Consider the following 20,913-nt stretch of genomic DNA (forward strand, 5'->3'; position numbering starts at 1 on the left):
CTGTGCTAAGGGTTTCATAAACACATATATAATCTTCACGGCAACGTTATAAGGTATTTTACAAATGAAGCACCAGAAGCTGAGGGAGTTTAATTGCTCAAGGTCAAAAGCTAACTCAGGTTTCAAAACCAGGCCTGCAAGATTCCAGAGCCAAGACGCTGTCAAACTACACTAGGCCTATACTCAGATCCACTACCTTTCCTGTGATTGTACGGCTGGAGGGAACTGGAAAACCCTATGCTGCTACAATACACATCAAACATACTTTTCAGGAAATACAGAACCAGCTTAGCAGTGGTAAAGTTTCTATTGCCACTGGCGAGGCAGAGAGATAACAAGGAGGGAAGCATTCTTCTTAGAAATATTTCAGGGAGGCTCCAGTTCAATTTGGAAGTACTATCCAATGCTCCCTCTACCAGTGATGAATCGTGATCTAAAGGCCCCTCGAGGTAGCTTATTTTAAACTTTAGATATTTTGAGACACTAGAAAACACCCTGGCCTTCATCACTGAAGAAAACAAGTCAAATCAACTCAAGACTTCAATCTGTCTTGACTGTTTTTATCAGCCAACATTTGAACAAATGACTTGCCACCTTTTATATTTTCATCCCTAGGCCTCTATCTAACAGTCAGCTGCCTCTCCCCTGTTTCATACTATCTATTTAGCTTGTGAAGTGAATTATAGCATATTCCCCCTGAACAATGCACCCCACCTGTATCAATTACTCTAGAAGACATCAATTCGGTGGAAGGAAGAAAAAAAACCTGTATTTGGTATTTACTTTTTTTCTTTATACCAAGCCAAAGTAAGTACAGATAGACTTACTAAGACAGATAGACTTAAGCATTACTAATAATGCTTAAGAGCAGATTTCTATGTTAATTCATTATTATTATTATTATAAATTGATTTAAATAATTGTCATATGCATAAGACACTTGCCATTTTCCTTCATTATTTCATAAAGGAACATAAAGGCTTATAATACACACATTAGATAGGGACTAATACGGAAAGGAGCAAAATTAAAATTGGGGAGGAAATTAAGATGCCCATTGTGCCATTATTTATAATATCAAAAACAGAAAATGTGTTTAGCTATGATGGAATGATTAAATATAATGGTACTGCTCATCAAACAGAATACTGTACAACCATTAAAATATACTGGCAAATCATTTTTAACCCTGAGTCACAGTAAATAATGAACTTACATAATATTAATTGAGAAAAGTAGATTTGTAAAGTCTATATATGTATAATATAACCTCAACTATAAGAAATTCAATGTTCTGAGACAAAATACTGAACAGGTCATTACTCACTTGGTAACAGTAGTTATCTCTAGGTGATAGGCTGATAGGCAATTTTACTATTTTTCTTGATACCTTTGTGTATTTTCCAAATGTTACCCCTTGAGTCTGTACAATTTTTATAACAGGAAAGATGAATACTTATCTATTCTTCAGTTTCCCTATCTGTAAAATGGGGATGATAATACATAATATCTACTTCTAGGATTGTTCTGGTAATTAAGTGAGAAAATACTTGCAAAGCCTTGGCACAGTACCCATCATATGGAAGCACTCAAAGTACATATACACAATGGAGTATTACTCAGCCATTAAAAAGAATACATTTGAATCAGTCCTAATGAGGTGGATGAAACTGGAGCCTATTATACAGAGTGAAGTTAGCCAGAAGGAAAAACACCAATACAGTATACTAATGCATATATATGGAATTTAGAAAGATGGTAACAATAACCCTGCATACGAGACAGCAAAAGAGACACTGATGTATAGAACAGTCTTATGGACTCTGTGGGAGAGGGAGAGGGTGGGAAGATTTGGGAGAATGGCATTGAAACATGTAAAATATCATGTATGAAACGAGATGCCAGTCCAGGTTCGATGCACGATGCTGGATGCTTGGGGCTGGTGCACTGGGACAACCCGGAGGGATAGTATGGGGAGGGAGGAGGGAGGAGGGTTCAGGATGGGGAACACATGTATACCTGTGGCAGATTCATTTTGATGTTTGGCAAAACTAATACAGTTATGTAAAGTTTAAAAATAAAATAAAACTTAAAAAAAAATAGCAGGTTTATTTTCTTCTTTTGTTTTAAAGAAAGTATAGTGTGATTTAGCACATGAAATTTTACTTTTTTCTCTGAGTATAATTTGTAGGAAATGCTAACCTTTCTAAGAGTTGGTGAGATAATAAGAAAAAAAAGAATAAAAATTTTCCATATTCTGCTCTGCAAAGCAATGATGCCAATGCTATCATCTGTATAAAAGGATTCAGGGTAGGCACAAAAGCAAGAAGAGATTACAAACAAACAACACATGCACACACCAAATATACCACCACACATACAAAGACACACAGCGCAGAATTTCAGCATCTGGGCAGGCAGTATAACAATCTGCTCTCTTCTTTACCAAAATCTAAGCCCCTTCTGAAATCATCTCATATGTTAAAAAGTAAAAAAAAAAAAAAAAAAATAGGATAAAATCTATATTCGAATATTTCCTTTGGTAAAAGGTAGTAATGGTTTGGCCCAATGTGGCTACAGTTTACATATGTTTCCATTTTGAACTCAACATTATGGATTCCTCATTCTATGTACAGTAAAATCCATACCTAGGTCTGCATAGTTAGACTTGAAAAATTGCTTGCGTCCACAAAAGTACAGCTCGAAGTCAGTTTCATTCGACCTGCGCAAAGTGTATCCATTTTCAAGAGCAGCAAAAGCATCACAGGTATAACGGTAGGTAATGAAACCATAGCTGTCTCTGCAACAGACAAAGAGGAAAAGTTCAAAGCCAGTGAGGCAGCATTAGCATATATGACTGTAACCCTTTCCACTTTGGAGACTTCGCTGGTGCCAGCCTCTGAACCACTGCATCCATTTATCAGTGTGATTGTCCTGTCAAGCCGCTAAATACTTATTTCTGGGACAGGAAATCTCAACTGGAAAGATTAATAAATAGGGATGAAAGAAAATAAATAAGGTTCTGAACTCAACATGTCATCTGTCAAAGCATTCCCATCCTGGTAATCTTACGGCCATAATTTTTTACATATGTCAGCTTCTAAACAAGAAATAATCTTGAAGATTCTCACCCATCATCCCGCAGATTTACTGTGCACTCCTCAATTTCACCAAAAACTTCAAAACGGTCCCTCAGTTCTGTCCGTGTTGTGTCAGGCCTGATTTTCCCAACATAAATCACACGGCGCTCTTCCTGGAGGGGGAAGTGAGAAGAGACTTGCTGGTTCTGAAGATAGGAAAGACATTGATGCCAGAACCATTTATGAAGGCACAATCTTGCATAACAAGAACCCCCACGGCACGCCAATTAAAGCAAAATCCACGCTAAAACTTAACAGGAGACTATGCTTGAACCAAGTTTTACTTCCGTTTCTCTAATTTCACTCGCTGCATCTCACTCTCTTCTATCTTTTCTGTCTCTGTTCCTTTGCTACATGAAATTTAATGGATTATTTAAAAAATATGTGTAATGTGGTCTTTTTATCACTAAAGAGCTGAATAATATCTATTAAATATTTTAACAATTGTGACTCCACTATTAATTTTCAAAATTGGTAAGAAACTGACCTGGTTTGCAAAACCATTTAATTTCTCCTTAACTCAGAATTATAATAATAAAACGTGCATTTTTTTATTTCTATTGACAAATAACTTATGTACATTACTGTATAATTTTAAGGTGTACAGCATGATAGTTTGATGTACAAATCTTGACATCCCTCAAAATATTGATTCTTAAACTCTAGTATAAATGTAAATTACCTGGGGGGCTTATTAAAATGCAAATTATTGGGGTTTATTCCAGCTATATTAAAAAAATTGGAAGATACTGCTCAATGATCTTTATTTTTAACAAGTATACCCCAGTGTCTCTGATATAGGTGGTCCAAAGCCAATAATTTTAAAAACACGGTTTTAAAATATAGGCCATTGTAAGCCATGGGTGTCCAAAGAATAAGAGCTATAAAAGAGGCTATAAATTTCACTTTGTCAGTGAATCTTATTTTAGGAACAAATGTGAAGGGCGTGGCCTAATTTTCACAAGTGGAGTCAATATCATCATAATCTTAAAGTCAACAACAATTTATAACCTACAAAACACAGGGAAAATATTTTAAGCCTGAGAATGGATTCATTTTTTGAAGAATAAGAACACATTCTCAGTGTAAGATATAATCCTATATTTCTTGTTCCAAGAAGATAAGGCCAAAGATGATCATGTCTCTCAAAACTGAAAAAAAGATTTTTCAAGAATGTAAGAAGTTAATATGAATGTCCTTATCAACTAGCCTGTACATCTATCGATGACAAACAAGAATGAAATGAACTTGCAGTTGGAGAGATTTAAGTTAGATGGAGGAAGAAACTAGGAATCATAGGACTAACACACAGATTTAGCTTGCCTAAGCGTTTTCTCTGGATGTGCTTAGGATATGTTGTCTTAGATGCTAAAAAAAAAAGTCATTTAGGCTTAAGGCAAAGAGATGTCCTGTTATTTACTGAATGCATGTCCTTTTCATATGTCCAATATTTAGCAAAAGACCTGGCAAAGAGAGGACAATCAATAAATGCGTGCGAAGTACAACTGAACAATTCATAGACATATCCTGTAATACATATCCTTCCAGGTGATTTGAGCATCCATGTCTCATCTTCTTTCACCATATGCAGAACTCATATTTTCATTTTCATCAGGGAAATTACTCTGAGCTTCAGATTCGAATAACCAACTACCTATTTGACATCCCAGGTTGGATGTCACCTAGGCATCTCAAACTAGACCAACATTACCCAAACCAAACTCTCTAATTCATCCTCTTCTGACTGGGTTTTTCCTGCAATGTTCTTGTATCAGTAAAGTTAACACCATCCATCCAGTTATTCAGGACAAAAACCCAACGGCTTTCCTTAATTCTCCCCACTTAGTCCCCTCCTCACATCCAATCACTCCTTAAGTCCTGTGGATTTTTACTTCCTAAATCTGCTCCTTTGATCTAATCTCCCCTAAATCAAGCTGCCAGCATGTCCTTCTGAACTAATATAACAGCCTCTTAATTTGGATCCTGTGTCTGCTGTTTACCCTCCTCCAATTTATTTGTTCACTTCAGCCAGAATAGTTTTTATTAAGAGAAGAGGATCATGCCAATTAAGATCTAAAACATGTCATTGCTTTCTCACAACATTTAGGGAAAGACCTAAATCATTAACAGAATCTACCAGGTCCTTCTGTCTGGATCCGGGATCTGGATCTGTCTCCATCTTGGGCTTCATCCCACACACCTTATTCTTTCCTTTCCTCTATTTTGAGCCATACTGATCTGCTGCTGCTGCTGCTGCTAAGTCGCTTCAGTCGTGTCTGACTCTGTGCGACCCCATAGACGGCAGCCCACCAGGCTCCCCCGTCCCTGGGATTCTCCAGGCAAGAACACCGGAGTGGGTTGCCATTTCCTTCTCCATCAGTCCCTAATATATACTGTGCTCCTTTCTTTCCTAAGGCCTTTGCATCAGGTGCTTCTCTGCTACTTGGAATATCCTTTCCGCACTGCCCCTCCCTCCTCTCCATCAACATACATACTGTCTAGAATTACAGTGAATTCAACAACTGTTTCCTTTCTGAGACCTCAGATGAGTTTTAGTTCCTATTATAAGTTGCTCTAATAGAACAGTCTACTTCTCTTTTGTAATTCTGTGCTGTTGTTTAGTCACTACCTCTTATGTGACGCCATGGACTGTAGCTCACAAGGCTCCTCTGTCCATGGAATTTTCCAGGCAAGAATACTGGAGTGGGTGGCCATTACCTTGTCCAGGGGATCATTCCAACCCAGGGATCAAATCCATGTCTTCTGCATTGGCAGGTAGATTCTTTACTACTAAGCCACGTGGGAAGCCCCTTGTGCCCAATTATAATTAAATATTAGTAGCTTATTTAGTGTTCAATGTCTTCAATGTCTATATCCCCATACAATGAAAACTTTATGAAAGCAGTGACCATATCAGTCCTGTTGACTACTTATTTAAGAGTACACAAAACAAGAATCTTCTCAATGCATATTTATTGAAAAATCAATCGATAGGCAACTAATCATTTTCAAGACCCAGCTCCATACCTTTCATTACATCAAAGGTGCCCAAGTGTGGCCCTTACTCCCTGAGAGTCTCTAAGACAATGGAGAAGGAAAATCAGGTTTGGCGCTTTTATCATAGGAAAAACTTTGCCCAGGTAACCTCAGCTGGGTGTACTAATACAGGTTTCCATGATTCGTTTTACAGGGTTAAGTGTAAGGACTCACTTTTTTCACTCTGCTGAAGCAACTGGTAAAACACAATTCCTCTGACAGCAGTTATTGAGCCTACATAACTGACCAGATGAAGTATAGCAGGCAGAGTGGGCTGCCCAATTCACTTCCATGTAGATTGTATGTCTCAGCTGAAGGCTGTGATTGTGTTGTTGCAGAGTACCCAGCACATCCTGGAGGTCAATAAATATAAAGGGAGATATCCCGGGGCAATGCTGTACACTTGAACAAGGGAATCATCACATCACATTCCATTCTATTTATGCAGCCAGCTCCCTCCAAACAGCCCAACTTGATGGGACTGTTATCTAAACTTCCTGGCGCCTGCTGGCATGAGTGTTATGCACTGTTTTTTTTTTGTTTTTTTTTTTAATGAACATTTTTAGGAAGGTTACTACTGTATAGAGGAAAAGGAGGGAGAAATGTAGAAGAGAGCGAAAAAAACTTGAACCATCATACAGAAATTGCTCAGCTACCATTATAGGAATACACACAGCCTATGTTCATCTTCAAGGAAATTCAAAGTTAAAGCGAAAATCGACCATATGCACGTCCATATGCAGACATATCGGGATAGTCTCTGAATTGCTTCTTTATACGAAACTATATGCAACAATAATCCCACAAAGAAAATAAACCAGAGGACCTTTTATATCAGATACTGATACATTCTGTGGTAAAAAGAAGACACAACCTAGATAGGAGAGACAGAAATAGAAATGGCTGGTCCACAATCCCTTAAAATCACCTATTTGACTGTCAATCTCTTTTTATATAACACAGGAATGGGACCACGTCTTGTTACCTTACAAAGATCAGACACTAAATACATGTTGAAATTCTCATTTGAGAAAATGATTAGAGTGTTTGGTTTCCTACTGTTAAAAAAAAAAATGAAATTAAAAGGCATCTGAAGGTCTAAAAAGCAAAGATAAAAATCTTCCCAAGACTGGCCAAAATGTCTAGTGAATAATCAATTATTTTTAACATGTTGCAGTTTTATTAGACAGATGAATAGATTCCATATCTTTAAAAAACCTTAACACTTGCAGCCAATTTTTCAAGACATTAATTTCTAAACAGGAGATGAAAGGAAAAGAAATCAAAATGCCTAATAACATTTCCAACTTCTTAAAGGCTTGGAGGAACTCTAAACCTTTGGAAAAAACCTCCTTGAAAAATGATTTTCAGACCAGTTTTCACTATCAAGGAGGATAGGACATTTATCAAGTATCTTTTAGCTTCAAGTTTTACAAAAGCTAGTTTGCTAATGAGGTGGATAATAAAATTGAAGATTTGTGTTGCATTAACAGGTATGGTAAATCCTCATTATATCAAGACAGGGGATAAATAAAGAAAAAAATGACTGAATTAACTGACTTTGCAGCATCAAAATCTCTATCAGAGAGTGTAGAGCTGCCCAGTTAGCTATATGACAGTTGTTTCTCATAAAAAAAAATAAGCAAGTCTTGGTAAAAAGGGTTTGAAAATTAGTGTTGAGATTAACATTTACTGAATTCTAACAGATGCCAAAGTATTGTGCTTCAGTAAGTGCCTACTACTATCTAAGGTTGGATAAATTTGAATAAATCCAGATTAGTCTTAGCTAGAACATGGAAGCAATCTAGATGTCCATTGACAGATGAATGGATAAAGAAGTTGTGGTATATATACATAATGGAATATTACTCAGCCATAAAAAGGAATGCATTTGAGTCAGTTCTGATGAGGTGGATGAACCTAGAGCCTATTATGCAGAGTGAAGTAAGTCAGGAAGAGAAAGATAAATATCATATACTAATGCATATATACAGAATAAATCTGCTATATTTGCAGGGCAGTATTTATTTGCAGGACAGCAATGGAGAAGCAGACATAGAGAATAGACTTATGGACATGGGGAAAGGGGAAGAGAGGGTTAGATATATGGAGAGAGTAACAGGGAAACTTACATTACCTTACATAAAATAGATAGCCAATGGGAATTTGCTGTATGTCTCAGGAAACTCAAACAGGGCTCTGTATCAACCTAGAGGGGTTGGATGGGGAGTGAGGTGGGAGGAAGGTTCAAAAGGGAGGGAATATATGTATACCTATGGCTGATTCATATTGAGGTTTGACATAAAACAATAAAATTCTGTAAAGCAATTATCCTTCAATTAAAAAATAAATTAAAAAAAAATCTAGATTAGTCTCCTTAAAAGCTAATACACAAATAAGAGCAAGTAAACACCATGATGAGTCAGAAAACATGAAAACCATAGACTCAGAGCACATATAACTACTTTTGATAGAACTGAAAATTTCTAAATAGTGCATTTATACTCATATTATAACATATTCACCCATATGGAACAGCTCTTGAAAAGGCCTGAACAGAAAACGACATTATTTTCCCCAAAAAGAATAACTACGAGAAATTAGACAACTATTTGATTTTTTCATTTGGAAGAAGCTGATAATTTTCAGGGATGAGCCTCTGTTTCTGGCTCCTAGGCTGCATACTGACCAATGGAGAAGAGAAAAGAAATAGTCATTGCCCAAGCACATCTGGTTTTGGTTTTAAGCACTGAGCCATTTCATAATGTCTAGATTTGCCCTTTAAATTAACATCCTATTATCATGTTTTCTGGCAGGAAACTGTAGAGATTGCAAATGGAGTTGGACTTAGAACTCCACGAGAAATTAGAGCAGTGACAGTTAGACATTAAATACTAGACTCTGGCTTGCAGAGTTCTAATATAACCTGAATTATTTCAAGCCTGTGAGACTGAGAAAAGCAGAGGATGAACTGGTTTTTGAGATCATTTAGATGAAAACTGGACAAAAGCAGCGACTTATACAATGACAACATTCAACCACAACATATGATTCTGTGTTACTAATTACTAATTATTAGTCCTTTCTTAGCTGTCTGATTTGGTGCACTGAAGTTGGTCTGAATAAAGACTTTTGGACACATACACAGTAAAAACCTGATAGATGACCTACACTATCTCCTTCTTATGGAACTAAAGAAAAAAAAAGTCAATAGGGACCACAAGACAAGACAGCAAAGGTTAACTTTGTAAAATACCTATTACATGATTGTAACATTTTTTTCATTTCCTTCTGGAGTCTCTGTTTTGCTCATCCCCTGATTATAAAATTGATCTGAATTAATGAATAAATCAGCATTCCACCCAAGATATTCCAAATGTAATTTGCTATTCATTCATGACTTTAAGAGTGTCTCAGAAATCTGAATGAAAATCACCTACATGACCAAATTAGGCAAACTGTCCTAATTCCTTGAACTGTTTCATGAATGAGTTTTCAAGATAATCTAGCCAAATGAGTCAAAAATCATTGCCTTTATCTCCTTGCCCAACTCCATAAAAATACACTTTGCAAATGCATTATGGCACAAGAAAGCAGATCATTTTCAGGAAGGAAATCAGTCAGAAAAACTTCTTAAGGGTAACCTCATTAAACAGTTCCACTATGCCTTCAAGATATTCTTCAAAATCTTTATGATGACTTACAAGACTCTTCAAGTATCTGGCTACCGGGGAGCCCCCCAGACTCACCTCCTGCCTCTTCTGTACCCTAGCCTTATAATTAAATGACTAGCAGTTTCCCAATATATCTTGCTCTTTTCCAGAGACTTAGTATGAGCTAAAGTATCTGCCTAGAATAGTTATTTGCAATAAAAATATAATGTACCATATGTAATTTTTAAATTTTCAGAGGCACATTTTTTAAAATGTAAAAAGAAACAAATTTAATTTTAATAATGTATTTCACTTGGCTCAGTACAGCCAAAATATTATTGTTTCAACTTGTCATTGACATAAAAAGTATTAATGAAGTATTTTAAACTCTTTTTTTTTTTTTGGTACTGTCTTCAAAATTCAATTACACAGTGTATTTAAATTTGGGACTAGCTTAATTAGCCTCCTGGCTGATGGCTACCACACTGGACAGCTCACATGGAAAGAACCTTTGCCCTCTCCTCCCTTTAGATTTCAAATCAATCTCACACTCTCTAGGGATGCCCTCCCTCATTCCCAGGGCTGGGTGCCCACCTGTATGCCACTTCAGTACCTTAGATACATTCTCTATGACAGCAATGAACACATTGCGTATCTTTACCAGTCAGTGGACTTGAAGCCCCTAAGATGTGGGGATGAAGTCTTACCTAATTTTGTATCCCAGGTACCTAACAAATGTCTCTCACATAGTCATGTGTTTTCACTTATATTTACAGAAATACCATCTAATTGTCCAACCGGTTAACTGGTTTAACAGTTAAGTCCCAAATCTTTATATTAATCTCTTACTATCTGTGGGTCAGTGTGTTAGTAAATAATTTCTATGTCTTATTTTTCTTTTTTAATTTGCTTTTTAAAAAACAAAAATGAAAATCTCAAAGCCAAAATTCTCACAAACATCTAGTTAATTATAATGACTTAATATACGTCAAGTTGACATTTGCACTATAATTGCCTTCTTTCAAAGGGAATTGATATTGTCTTAGTCAAAAGATTAACCAAGGAATTTGTTAACATCTGTGACACCAAGGAAAGGCAGGGTGGTATCTGCTTCCAAACTGAGGCTAGTGGCCTCAAGAGTGCTTTTGGCTCTGGCATCTATGGAATACAGAGTATATTACAGATGAATCACAGTATTGATCTATTTGCTCAGAGCCAAACTAGCAAAAGGAGCCCTCCTTCCCTTTCTTCACCCAAGTAAGTATCTGGCACTATATTATCTTTGGAAAGAATAATAAAAGCACATACCATTTATCTATATTTATCTACTCAGCTTTGATTATAGCTGTGTTACATTTTGTGCAAATGAGCAAACATATGACACAATAATTTCTCTCTTTAGTGTCACTCTTCTGGGAAGACACATGAAGAGTTTCATCAAATATGAATTTGAAAACACTGAAATAGCTACTTACTTACATGCTTACTCAACATGACTCTCTTTGGTGTATATGAACTGCTTTGTAAACTATATGGCACTCTGTAAATGTGAGTTGTTATAGTTACTCAACAGGCTATTAATTAAAAACAGCAAAATTAGAAAAGCTGAATTTTCCATTTTTATTCATCTTGTTAAATGTTAACTAATGATACTCTGGTAGATCTTAATATTACAGCTAATTTGAAAGTTGAGAAAAATGAGGGAAAGTGCTATAATTTTCACAAGGCCTTTAATTTGGTCTTAGGTAGATTCAAATTTAAATGGCAGCAAAGCCCTAGACCTTTAGCCTACATATTCAATTACTTCTCCCTTCTTTCTCCTTGAGTGCCTGAGTTAACAAACCTCTCAGTTAACCTTTTTCCTCCAGCTGATAACTGTTGGCCAATGCTTGATTTGGACTTTATTAGTCAGCTCTTTTATGTAGGTTTGTCAAGAATTTTTTGATGGTTGTTGGTTGTATTTAAGGTAGCATATCCATCATTTCCCTAAGCCCTGGCTGGAGAAGGCAATGGCACCCACTCCAGTACTCTTGCCTGGAAAATCCCATGGACGGAGGAACCTGGTGGGCTGCAGTCCACGGGGTTGCGAAGAGTCAGACACGACTGAGAGACTTCACTTTCACTTTTCACTTTCATGCATTGGAGAAGGAAATGGCAACCCACTCCAGTGTTCTTGCCTGGAGAATCCCAGGGATGGGGGAGCCTCGTGGGCTGCCGTCTGTGGGGTCGCACAGAGTCTGACACGACTGAAGCGACTTAGCAGCAGTAGCAGCAAGCCCTGGTTAGCTTGTATGCAAGATGTATCAAAAGTTGATCTTCACTGAAATGATACTTAGCAGCTAACAGACAGCAACTGCAATGAACAAAACAGTGCCATTTCTGATCGTTGAGCCATGGCTTCTTGGAGTACCAGGTTGTGAAAGTCCTCAAGGCTCTCCTGGGGCTCAGCGGGAAAGAGTTCCTTAATCAACTAGGAATGTCTGCCTGGGACAAGTACTGGATGCTGACAATTGGAGGACCCAGTTTTTGCCTTCTAAGATCTGACAAACAGAATGAACTAGACTCCTATTATCTAGATCCTTATCCCAAAGGGTCAGTAGTGTCCATGTGTCAAGTAAACACAATATCCTACAGTAAGTGGTGCTGAAATCCATGATAGGCTATTGAAAAGTAGCTCATAAGAAATGTGGATGTCTGAGGTGTTGACCCAGCACAAGGAAGAAGTAGGGACTTAGCAAATCTTTTTCTACCATTGCCTTTAAATCTTACTCAAATACAGTCTCTCCATGGACAACACAACCCTCACATCTGCCAAAAAGATGAAACCATCCAGTGACACCTCCTCATTTTCCACTCAGAGCAAAAAGCAGTAGAGAACAGTATGAAGAATTCATCTTCTAGGTCAATGGGACCAGTATACAGCTCTCCTTCTATTTTTAGAAACAAAAGTCAAATGCAATAATGAGCTTCCAGATGAGTGAAAAACAGGTAGTATGGAGGAGAAATACACGGACTTATTTTATTTTCCAGTAATCAGTGTTAAGAGGGATTGAGGTATCACTGATGCTAAAGCCAAAAGTCTGAGTACTGCATATTCTAACAGCATCCTTACCATATTTTCTAATCTATGCCCATCACATCCCCCCAAAATGAGAGAGAGAGAAAAAAAGAAACCCTTCTGTAAAATGAAAGTAAGCTCCAGGCTGCTTACAATTGCCTTCTGCCTCTGCCTCTCCCTCTGCTTGGCCCTTTCAGATTCCCGCTTCTCATACTCTCTGCGGTATTCTTCCCTCTTGAGCCTTTCGTGCTGGTATTCCTCGTAGCTGTCATACCTGAGAAACATAACTTCATCATTAAGTCAACCACCTCCATTTGCACGAGCAAAATGAATCATAAACTAGGGAGGGGGCAGGGTTTTGGACTACATTTTGTCATCTACTCGAGGGATAAGAGGCACGGAGGGAAGCGAACGTGCATCATTACCTGGGCCGCCGGCTATGGGGCGATCTTGAACGTGACGCGCACAGGGGCGAATTTCGGTGTGTGCGGTGTCTGCAGTGGCCTGACTCATAGTAGTAGCAAGATCTGAGAGAGAAGGAAAAACAAAAAGGGCATTTGCAACTGCCAGCAAAACCCAGTTTATCAGCATGACTGAGTAGCCCCTGGAATTCTGTCTTAACATAAACCGGCTTTCAGTTCCCAACTACTAGTGAGATTTCCCAGTGACAGTGTGCGAACCTCTAGTCAGCTTAAAGGTCTGGGAGTTGGTGACATGTTCTCTTGCAACATCTCTTATGGATGTGACTGCTGAACGCCAGCCTGGTACCCTGTCAGCTTTATCTTGCATGGATCTCAACTATTCTGCACAGAGCAGCTCTCCAGGTAATGGAAAAAGTTAGATGAGCAAGTTTTCTACAGATTGCTCTCTCTGGTCTGACTGGTTCATGTGCTGTGCTCAATGAGGACAGATTTAAGAGAAGATGGGGAAGAATGTATGGGTAACAACAATCTCCTTAGTTCCGGAAGCACCAGGAACATGCTGTTGAGGGGCTGGGCTGCTAGTGGGTTTTAAATGCTTGTTTTTTTTGTTTGTTTGTTTTTTAATTCCTGGGGATATCTTAGGCTTTGGGTGGGTTTTGACAAGGTTTACCTTGAAGAAGATCTACTGCCTGGGGACCTTGATCTTGACCTGGAATATGGTGATGGAGAACACGACCTGTGTCGAGAAAAGGACCTTGAACGAGAGCGCATCCTTTGGGGTCTTTGAGAAAATAAAGATTTGGGTGGTGACACAGAATCTCTACACGGAGAGTTAAAAGAAGAACAAGAAGGCGACACATCGAACAATGAATAGGACTGCGTGCCATCCCAAGGGGAGTTCAGTTTATCACTTTCATCTTCGCTGTCATCAAACAGGCCATCCATGGCTAGTCCTGAATTTATAAACATAGGTAGTTTGGAGAATTGTTCATTACTGAAATCACTGTCCCTCAGTTCACTGGTCTTGTCTGCTTTGTCGTCAAAAACAGCTTGACTGGGATGACCGAAGTGCTTATTCAGCTCAGCTCGGATTTCCTGGTCTTGGAGCTGTTTTCTGGTGCTGCCGGGAGAGACCTGCCTGCTCACCTCCGCGGTCTCTCTCAGGTAGCACGGGTCGGAATCTGTGGAAGAGTGTATTTGCCCCGGCCCGTTGGAGGAGGGGGCATCTTTATTTTCTAGTTGTCTGGAGTCGTGGAGCTCCTGTGATGTACTAACGAGTATTTCCGTTTTGGAATTAATTGACTGACAATAGTCATGGTCACCAAACAGCCGGAGACTGGGCCGTTTGGCCTTCCTTTCCTCGTGTCCACTGGTGAGCACAGAGGTCTTGCTGAGCTGTGCGTACAACTCAGACTGCTCGGGCCCCTTCTTGGTGGAATTACTGCCTTGGGTACAAGAAGACTCACTGTACCGGGCCTTCTTGGATGGTGGAGGTACCACAGTCTTGCAAGAGGGCTTCAGCTTTGGAGAAGCCCTGAAAGGGTTATCTTGGTTGGCTTTATGAGGAGGAGTTGTGGGTGGAGTTAGGCCTAAGATAAATAAAAGGAAAAAAAAAAAAAAAAAATGAGGAGAGAGGGAAAGAAAAGAGATAGAATGTTGTTAAGTGCCAGGACACATTTTCCTCACTTCCCTAAGATTTCAGTCAATGGTTAAAACTCACAGAAAAACAAAGGAAACTAAATTCCTGATAAGACCTGAAAAAGTGACTCTGTCCCCAGAAGCCTCTGTCACCAAGGAAAGACAGATATGCATTGCAAGACTGCAGTGAAAGCCCTGATATTTTGTATTTCAAACACAATGCTAACAGCTCTTGCTTCCCAGGAAACATGAACGCATCACCACCAGGCAGAACCAAAGTTCAGGTTCACAAGGGTAGTCTGTCGTCTGTGTTATGGAAAATGAATGCAGTGGTACTCAAGGGACTCAGTGAATGGCTTTGGCCATGTTTGTCTGCAAAGAACACTGGGGAGGATGCAAGGCGGGTAGGAATTTTTGTACAATGAAAGATATCTACCTGTGGTGCCAAAGATTTAGGTAACTTTAAAAAAAAAAGGTGGGATGGCAGCAAATGCAGGGCAGGGTGGGGAAGCCATAGGCAACTTCAAAGTTCAGTAAAATATGGTCTGCGAAGGCAGGGCACCAGATGACTCTACAACCTGACAGCAATGATTCTTTGTCTCCACAGTTCATTAACTTAGTAAACCATGGCTAATGTAGGTATAATACATTCTTGTAAGCATAACTAATACATTCTGTCTAAAATATGGTTCTGCAACAGAAACCTAAGTGAACAGTAACACTAAATATTGCAGTGCCGGCGGACCATTTTATTTGGAGCAGCACGTCGGGGTAGATTATGAGGTTGAAGGACTGAAACGAATCCAAGCTTTGGCAACTAGCTAATTAAAAAAAAAGAGAGAGAGAGGAAAAATAATGGAAGAAGGGGGGACATCTGTAAATTGTTGCCTTTCCTGCTTTTCTACAGAAGGACAGAAAATTCCATCAGAAGTCTTGGTGGGAGACTGTGAAGGCTGGTTGGCTCTGTCAGTTTCACCCCGAGTAAGTCCTGCTCAGCCCTTTCTGCCCAGGAAGAAGAATTGTGGAATGGCTGCAGAGTTGAAGGAACTTTGAAGAAGGGCAGGCTGCAGTTCAAATGACTTTATGCTTACAAGGGAACATTTTAGTTTACAATACACTTTTTATTTAGGAGGATGGGTGAATGCTATTCAGCAGAAAAGAACTTCAAGTCTGCTAAGAAGCCTGGGGTGAGACTTAAGGCAACTGCACATTTCAAGGAAAATTCTACCTTGCTGGAAAAAAAATATGTGTATGTATGTATATATATATATACGCACACAAGTAGGTCACAGACAGCCACATGAAGTTTTGGTATGAACAGGAAGACACTGCCTCTCTCCCCTACTTTACAAGAAAGAAAGGAAATTAATATTTTCCTTAAAATGAAATATTTTTACACCAATATTTGGCAATATTTATCACACATAGCTAATTCTCCCCAAATGAGGGAAAGACATGAACAAAAATACAAAGAGGTGTGACTCTGGAAATCTATCCCAGTTCAGAAAGACAGGGAAATGCAAACACAAAGAGAAGCAAACACTGCTCTTCCTCTGTGACACATCTGAGTCTCAGAAATCTTCCCTTTATTAGCAGCCTACTGTATGCCTGCTCCCCCTACTCTTGGCTTAGAGCTAATAGAGAGGTCACATTACTGAATGAAGCTCACCCTTCTTGTGTTCTCTCTTCATAGACAAGCATATCTTTTACTCAATCTAAAGAAATTCCTATATGGCCAGTTTTCTCTCTTCCTTCCCCTCCTCCAGCTCCTCCTCCTACTTCCCTTCCTTTTATCTTCTCCTCTTGCTTTTCTTTCTTTATTTCTTTCCCTATCTATCTCCTTCCCCTCTCTCTTCTTGTTCCCTCTACCCTTCGCACTGCCATGTTCATATACACCAGTTTCTGTTAACACTACACGCTCTCCTGCCTTCAATTACCACTACAACAAATTTAAAGATACCAGTTCTCAGCAAAGAAATGACAAGATTTCAAATATTTCTCACAGGAAGCTAAGATGCTCAAAGAAATAATGATGAATAATCTCTCTTTACTGAGTAAATAACAGTCAAATATTCCAAATGATGTAGCCCTTGAATTAGAGGAAATGACATTCAACATCCTCAAATACAGCTCCATAAATCTTTTCATGATACTCTGAATTGGGGTAATTTTTACTTTTCTAATAATTTACTGCCAGGATCACTCACTTATCAGATATTGCTATATTTTCACGCTTATCTTTTTCTGAATGTGAATTATATCTTGTCTCTTCAAATAGATTAGCAGCTCTCAGAGGAAATGTTGCTTGGGCTTATTTTTGCAAAATGTTTCACTTGTTTTTATTTTTCTAGATCCTCCTTTACTCGTAGGTGTTCCATTTCAGTGGCCCGAGGATCACTTGGGAAGCTGGTCAAATATTTTTAATGACACAGTTCACAGACCACTTATGGACAGCCACTGTCCTGCCGTGTCTGGGTGGCACGTTGCCTTGATCTTAGGTAGATGTATTTTGACTGACATTGTAGACTTATAAAAAGAAACCCCAAACTTCAGAAACACCAAATTAGGCCACTATTAAAGAGAGACTAGTCCTAAAAATAGCTCAGCTATCTAGGGATTTTAAATATAGAAATTCTTTTTCGTCTTGAACATTTGAAACCCTTGTCCTAGTACCTAAGCTCATTATCGCTTAAATAACTGATTCTCAAGTTGCTCTTGGGAGTGCCGACACCCTGAGTAGTTTCTTAGAGTTAAAAACAAAGCCTTTCACGTCCTTCACATTTTAGATGGGCCATGGTGATTAAATAGACATTCACTGAGGACCTACTATGTGCCAAATAACCTACCAAATGCTGGCATTTCAGGGATTCAGCCCTCAGGACTTCATAAAGAGATGACTCTTTAAAATCTGCGGTAAGTACATGTTCTTGTGTATCTGCTTAAAATTTACAGAAATACCATAAGATAACCAGATAGACCTTATGAGTGAAAATATCAGGGTGATAAGCTTCGATTGGCACTGCTCATTAAAACAAATATAATACTCACTTAGTTGATGGAAGTTATTTTTGGATTAGGAGTAGGTGGACAGGAAAAAAATAATTCAGATCATTCCCTAAACTTTTTACTTTTAACTGAAAACTTTTTTCATTCAAGGAGAACATCCCAAAGCAAGACTGAGACGTCTTGAGGGTCACAAGAGTTTGTGGGACCAGAGTCTCATTGAAAATCTATTTCCAGATAGAGTTCCTGAGATCCAGAGCAAAACAAAACAAAGTGAAACAGAGGTGTCAGAAGTATTTTTTGTTTCTTCTAATGTGATGTCCAAAGTTTAGGAGCCATGGACAGGACAGGGAACCCTTTGCTGCTCCTGAACTAATTTGATTTCTCTAACCCCATCTCCTCCATCCAGAAGGTTCTCCCTTGTGGTAGGAGGGCAGTCAATACTCAATTCCTTAATGCCACTACTCCTGTCATCTTCCCACTAATCGCCAGACTCTCAATTTCATCCCACAAGCCTAAATCAACAGTGCTAATGCCTCCCATAACCTCTGGATTATTTCCTGTGTGTTGATTTTCTGGGGAATGTGTACATTTTGGTGTTGACAGTACAAGGTATATTCCATGCTCTCTCTTGAACTTAGCAGGTTTTGATAGATTTATGTGAGGACAGATGGCCATTACAGGCTGAAGGCTGACAAGAGGCAGTTCAGAACATTGTTAACACACTTGCACAAACTCTCAGCAGTGCAGCACTGTGCAGAATGTAATTCAGACTATAGCTTTTTTATTGCTGCCTATTTTCTTTTGTCAAAAGAGCCTGCTGTGCAGAGCAACAAATGGCTGCTATTACCCAGAATGTAATGGGTGTCAGACAAATCACGTAACACAAACAATCAAGAGTATGTAGGTCATATTTCAACAGAGCACAACCTTAGCAATATTTATGATTACTGCATTGAAATGTGCTCTATAATAAACAAGTACCTCTACATCACTCACACTTATGCACTTCTGCACAGCAAATCTGGGGGGAGTGGTACACACTCTCCAGTCATCTTTTTAAACAAACCTTAAAAAAAATCAGAGATAAGTTTGGTTTGGTTTTGTGTTTCATTATGTGATATAAAACGATTTCCTTTGAGGAGTTCTCTTTTGGGTTGGTTTATTTAATTGAATGACTCTAATAAATGGCGAGTCCTCTACTCTGTATTCCGTGCTCCACTATCCAGCCAAAGGCTTCAGCAAGATTTTTTTAAATAGTTTACATAGTCTTATGGTTTGCATTTGACACAACCTCTTGCTAAATCTGAGACTTACTTTGGAGTTTGACAGTGGGATTTTTATTATGTTATATGCCAATTCAAAGATTTCTCAAGGAAAGAAAATAAGAAGATGATTTTCTAATTTTCTTAAAAACTTACCAAAGAAGGAGGACCGGGCAAAGAGGTGTGTAACTTGAGTCCATGCACATACTTTTGGCTTCAAGAACTTGGAGTGGGTGTCAAGGGTGCATAGGAAGGACTGAAACTCAATCAGTATGAACTGTTTACTGCTACTGTTACTGCTAATATTCTGTTTATAAAAGCTCCTCCAGTGCTCATTCTTCATCCCTAACTTCCCCAAGACTTACTGGATCTTTACAAAAGCCAGCAATCAAAGTGTTAATCCTTGGCACAGAAGGGCCTCTCTCACACCCTGCTCTGGTACCCAGGCTGGCATGTCCACTCTGACTGATGTTGCTCCCACCTTTCCTGCTTTTTAAGGATTTCCTATGTCACTCCTGATTACTGGGGAACAAACTGGCCTTACAGAAAAACTTGAGAACATTCCCATGACATGTGTCTAGTGCCCCAGCTCTTTCTCATGGAAAATGTAGAGCTGTTATCCACTGGCCCTCGGGCACTTTCCCACAAAGCTGGGGCAGGAGAAGTTGTCAGGGTGTCTCTGACCAAACCCCTGAAGTAGATGTGGGAGAGAAAACTGCTTTGCTATCCTTGGCTTGAAAGAAATTAGATAGTACCATTTCCAGAAAAGAAAACTGAGGCACTTTTCAGACGTTGAGGCAAGAAGAATGAGATTAAAACAAGAGAATGAAGGATATGCTTGAAATATGGGAGGAATTCCTGTCAGGACAAGTTGCCAAACACTGGAATGGGCTGTAAAGAGAATTTGTTGGGTCTCCCTTTCTTGGCTTCTTCAGCCACGGGAATGGATTATACGACCTGTCAAAATCACTTTCTCGTTCTCTGTCATTGTGGCTTTCCTTTAAAACTACCAACTACTACCACCAAAAAAGGAAGAAAAAAAAAAAAAAACTACTTCTCATATTTTGCTTTGTTCTATTTCCCCACAGATAAGTCACACACACAGAAGATGTATATAGCAAGAGGGTATAGCAAATGTATGCTGTTTGTCAATATTCCATCCAGCAAAATCACCTTTTAAAAGCATAGGAAATCAGAAGTCCATTATCATGAGAACCATGGGGAAAACATACATGTCAACGGAGGAAAACATTACTAAGGCCTCTTGTGTTAGGGTGGTGAGACTGCTGATGATTTTGTTCTTCCCATTTTCCTAAATAGCTTGAAAATAGTTATATTAATTCTTATTACTTTTATAGTAACAACAATAACATTTATGTATATAGATACGTATAAATACATATACATGTATATACATATATGCCTATACCCAGGTGTGCTCAGTCATGTCCTGCTCTTTGCAACCGCACGGACCATAGCCCACCAGGCTCCTAAGTCCAGGCAAGAAAACTGGAATGGGCTACCATTTCCTCCTCCAGGAGATCTTCCTAACCCAGGGATAGAACTTGCACCTCCTGCACTGGCAGATAGATTCTTTACCACTGAGCCACAAGGGAAACTCCCTATAGATACACACACACACACACACACGTATATGTATGTATTATATATACACATATATATAAATAAAAATTGGGG

At 38.8% G+C, this 20,913-nt stretch overlaps 1 protein-coding gene across 5 annotated transcripts in view; it reads right to left on the reverse strand.

The window, feature by feature from the left end:
- Positions 1-20,913, reverse strand: part of PPARGC1A (PPARG coactivator 1 alpha) — a 326,216-nt gene that overhangs the window by 6,098 nt on the left and 299,205 nt on the right. For 3 of the 5 annotated variants that reach the window (XM_070372208.1, XM_070372210.1, XM_070372209.1), the window contains exons 8-12: positions 13,980-14,898; positions 13,313-13,414; positions 13,041-13,161; positions 3,132-3,286; positions 2,649-2,800 (exon numbers count right to left, since the gene is read on the reverse strand). In XM_070372208.1, the coding sequence (XP_070228309.1) occupies positions 2,649-2,800; positions 3,132-3,286; positions 13,041-13,161; positions 13,313-13,414; positions 13,980-14,898 (1,449 nt within the window). The remainder of the gene's footprint in view (positions 1-2,648; positions 2,801-3,131; positions 3,287-13,040; positions 13,162-13,312; positions 13,415-13,979; positions 14,899-20,913) is intronic. The other 2 variants (XM_005897077.3, XM_005897078.3) reach the window with 1 other exon arrangement.

Source organism: Bos mutus, chromosome 6 (genome assembly GCF_027580195.1).
Source record: "Bos mutus isolate GX-2022 chromosome 6, NWIPB_WYAK_1.1, whole genome shotgun sequence".
NCBI lineage: Eukaryota > Metazoa > Chordata > Mammalia > Artiodactyla > Bovidae > Bos > Bos mutus.